This window comes from Lactuca virosa, chromosome 8 (assembly GCF_052849685.1).
Source record: "Lactuca virosa cultivar CGN04683 chromosome 8, Lactuca_virosa_CGN04683_v6, whole genome shotgun sequence".
Taxonomy (NCBI): Eukaryota; Viridiplantae; Streptophyta; class Magnoliopsida; order Asterales; family Asteraceae; genus Lactuca; species Lactuca virosa.
In genome coordinates, this window is record NC_136433.1 from 348,894,801 (window position 1) to 348,899,341 (window position 4,541).

General features: G+C 42.1%; 1 protein-coding gene across 1 annotated transcript; it reads left to right on the top strand.

Annotated features, from left to right (window-relative positions):
• The first annotated feature begins 1,012 nt into the window (after nt 1-1,012).
• Nucleotides 1,013-3,856, top strand: LOC145131873 (disease resistance protein RUN1-like). Its single transcript, XM_079066516.1, has 3 exons — nt 1,013-1,045; nt 1,243-1,327; nt 3,417-3,856. Exons 1-3 carry the CDS (start codon nt 1,013-1,015, stop codon nt 3,854-3,856), a joined length of 558 nt encoding a protein of 185 aa, XP_078922642.1.
• The last annotated feature ends 685 nt before the right edge of the window (nt 3,857-4,541 follow it).

Consider the following 4,541-nt stretch of genomic DNA (forward strand, 5'->3'; position numbering starts at 1 on the left):
ATAATAATGATTCAGCATGAGCGGTCTGTCAGGGAGTTAGACCATCTCAAGAATCCAAATTTCAGAATTGTGTAAAAGCGATCATGTTGCAAGGAATTCATTAACTTCGAGTTTTAGAACCCTGCAAGGGTTGGTTACGGTTACCCAGGGAAGGCTAGGGTGTGCTCGGGATTGTGGCCATGTCACTTGAGTGGTTTGGCGTAACAGGGATGGTAAGGAATGATTTCGAGGACGAAATCTAATTTAAGTAGGGGAGAGTTGTAACACCCGGTTTATTAAATAAGTAAATAGGTAAAATTAATAAATGAATAGAAGCCCTAAAATCATTAATAAATTAGCAAGGAGTTGGTTTCGAGGAGTTAACTGTCATAATTTTAGAAGTTGGGGGTTAAAAGTGTAAATTATGGATCGGTTTTGTAAATATTTATGAGGTCAGGGGCTGAATGGTAATATATGGACTGTAGTTGAATATAATTTGTAGAGGAGGGCTTGTTTGGTAATTATTTGGATTTATTATGAAATAGAAGTTAGGGCTAAAAGGTAAATTTTGGATTTAAAATGAAGAGATTGTGAATAGGAGGGACCGGTTCTGCCATTTTCGCTATCAAGTTTGTGTAGAGCGGGTTTTACACCGTGCCTTCCATTCCCGCTGTGATAGAGCGTCATTAAACAAACCCTAACCTTAAGGACTAACCAGCCGCCACCACTTTGGAAGTGTTATTCAACCGCCACCCTGCCGTGACCGAGCACCACCCTAACACCGCAGCCTTGCCATCGGACGTCGCCTTTGCGACATCTACTGCCGGAGACATTACAAACAACGTGAACACCGGCGAAGAACGAAGGAGGCGTTGTTCGTCGTATGCGGGACGTGAGCAACCAGGAAAAGTTCCGGTAAGCCTAGCCTTCATCCCTCTCTCCTCTCCACCGTCCCTTTCGTGCGAGTTCGACGTCAGCTGTTTCACCGCTGCCATCGGTGACCTTTTGGACACCTTTTCTACCTACTCTGGTGATGGCAGCCACTTGTGAGGTGGCTGAATATGATGTATGAACGAGTGAATAGGCTGTTCTCAGTATTGTAGTGTTGTACGCGAGTTAACTGACCGGAAAATCCACCACCACCACCTGAAGGTGGTGGCTGCCGCCCCTGCCACGGTTTTACCGCCACTTGCACCATCTCCGGGTGGCTGTGTGTGTGTATATATATAATGTGTAAGGTTGTATATGCAATTTTTTGGGCAGGAAGCACTACCACCACCATTGAAAATGGTGGTTGTCGCCGCCTGCTGCCATGAGCCGCCGCCGACCACCACCGCCCGAGGTGGAAGTGGGTGGTGTCCGGCTTAGTGGGACCCTAATGGGCCTAAGGACTTAGTTATTGGGCCTAATTAGGTTGTTAGAAGATAGAAACCCTAATTAGGTTTTAGAAAACCCTAATTTTGAAATTATTGGTTTGGGCTTATCGGGACCCGCATATTGGGCCATTGGAATGGAATTATGAAGTGCACCCGATCACACCATATGATTTATCTGATATAGTGATGGTCTTAATGGATTAAGTAAGAAACACTTAACCTTAATCGTCATTTCATATAAAAACCCTAATTGTGTTGGGTTTAGAGTTGGGCCTTTCTGTTGGACCTAGATGTCTGGACTCGTGATGGGCCAACTATTAACAAGTAAATGGACTAGAACACTTGGATTGGGCTTAAGGATAAGGCCCATTGGAAAGGTTTGGGCCCAATTTGGAAAATTAGGCCATAGATAGGCCATATCTGGGCCTTGATGATTATGAGATATTGGACCATCAAAATGTCAAGTGCTAGACCAAGAATAAATGGTTGGGCCTCAAGGCAAGCCCATGTAGAGGTTTGGGCGCAATTTGGAAAATTGGGCCATATGTTGGGCCTTTGGATTGAGCCTTGGGCTTGAATCAAGCTAAGTTGGGGGTAAAGTAGTCTTTTACCCAAGCATGGACTTATGGTTATGTGTTGAAGCCCAATTATTAATTGGGTGTTATTTTGATGTTGACAGCTTGGGGATGTGTTAGCCAGCAGCCCGAGATTTATTCGCGGGACTTCAGGAGCTCGAGGTGAGTTTTCCTTCAGTAGGAACGGGTCTAAGGCACCAAGGCCGGCCCGTAAATGTGATATTTTAGTACCTGAGTGTAGGCGGGGCCCGTATCTCATTATTATTAGAGTATATATATATATATATATATATATATATATATATATATATATATATATATCAGTCAGATTGTTGGATTGCTATACTTGTTGTCTGTGTGATACTTTTATGTGGTTTTTTATGTGTGTGAGTGTGGGCAGGGCCCGTATCTCAATATTATTCGAGTGTGGGCGGCGCCCGAATCTCATAGTAGCCGAGTGTGGGTGGGGCCCGAAGCTCGTAGTATTATTTGAGTATAGATATGTGACTGCTTGATAGGAGTAGATATACTTGTTGTCTGCATGATACTTGTATGCATGTTAGTAGTGGAGGGTGGGCGGGGCCCAAATCTCCTAGACAGCGGAGTGTGGGCGGGGCCCGAATCTCCTAGACAACGGAGTGTGGGCGGGGCCCGAATCTCCTAGATAGCAGAGTGTAGGTGGGGCCCGAATCATACAGACAGCGGAGTGTGGGCGGGGCCCGAATCTCCTAGACATCGAAGTGTGGGCGGGCCCCGAATCTCCATGATAGTGGGCAGGGCCCGTATCTCCTAATTGCATGTTATGTGTATGGTATGTGGTAGTTTGGGGAGACTCACTAAGCTTCATGCTTACAGTTTTCAGTTTTGGTTTCAGGTACTTCGGTTTTCAAAAGGGGAGCTCGGGACGATTACAGTGCACACACCATTTGTTTGGCATGAGAGGTTTATACTCTGATATATTTTGACAGTTGTTATGATATTTTGAGATACACTATTTATGCTTTTTATATGATGAGGATAGTTATGGGTTTATTAATGATTTAAAAACGAAATTTTTAGACTGTACATTTTGGGATGTTTCAGAAATACTAATAACTACTGTTTCAATAGATAATTACCAAACTACCCTTGTCTAGCTTATATCTTTCAACAGTATTACATTAGTCGTTCTAATCGTATTATACGTAGAAATTGTGTCCTTAAATATCATATGCTTATATGGTTAGAACTGAAAATATGTTGGAATTTTGATGTGAAAAACTTAACTAACCATAATAACTTCATATGAAATTGGATCTTTGAATAAATTAAATCTCCAGAGATCTGGTATGTTAGTTTTTTGGATTGTGTTTTGTGGTTCTTATCAAAATCAACTTTCAGGCAGGAGATGGAGTTTATTGATGAAATTGTTAACATCTACTTTAGATTACGCAAACACTCAAGGATTCATGTGCCATAACTAATTGTGATGGCCTACAAACGACAGGCATACTCACTATTTTGGGTGTGGGTGGGATCAGGAAGATTTCTTTGGCCAAATATGTCTATGGGTTACATTCTCATGAAGTCGACACAACCAGCTTTATTGAAGATATCAGTAGGAAATGTGATGGACATTTTAATGGGTTGCTTGATTTACAAAAACAACTACATGATGACATACCAAAAACAAGTTCAATACAAGTTCGTGATGTTTCTATATACACTTCAAAGATAGATAATGCAATAGCCTTTAAAAAGGTGTTTCTTGTTCTTGATGATATTAATAGTCTCGACCAGTTGGATGCATTACTTGGAAGCAAAGGTTTTCATCCGGAAAGCAAAATTATTATAACAACAAAGGATGCATGGTTTATAGAGAGTTGTGCATTATTCAAAGTAGCCATTAGGCGCATGCATGCAAAGCATCTGCTTCATCTTAGATAAGCATGAAGCACAACAACTTTTATGTTTTCATGCATTTTGTCCCAACCATCCCAAGGCATGCTATAAAGAAGTATTAAAAAAGATTGTGGAGTATTTTCAAGGACATCCATTGGCTCTTCAAGTTTTGGGCAAGTCCCTGTATAACCGAGATGTAGTTTATTGGCTTGGTGATGGATGCTCAGCTACTTGATCGTGTTTTTAAACTACCTATCACCACCGTCAAAAGCATCCCTCATAACTGTCATATGGATTTCTCTCAGGCTTTGAAAACAGCCCTTTCCAAGGTGGTTTCTCATCTCGGATCAGTTGAAGCGTGGGTTGGTTTGTTAATTCTTCGTAGGTGTACTCTTCAGGTGTTCAGGCCCAGGTACAGGCAAGACAGTAGGTCTGGCAACAAGAAGTCTTTACAACATCGTAATATTTTGAGCGCTTTAGCTACTTGGGGGACTGAAGACAGTATCGCCAAGCTGGTTACAAACTTAGTTGACAATGCAAGACTGGAGCAAGAAGACAAAAAAGAAGAGTACATTCAGGAGAAAAGAACATCGGGAACACCAATGTCAGACAATGTCTTCGTAAGGTTGCCGATGGACATTTTACAGCAGCAGTGAAAGTTTTATATTCTTCGGGGGTTGCTACATTTGGGGGTGATAGCACGAAGGCATTGGAGGATAAGCATCCATAC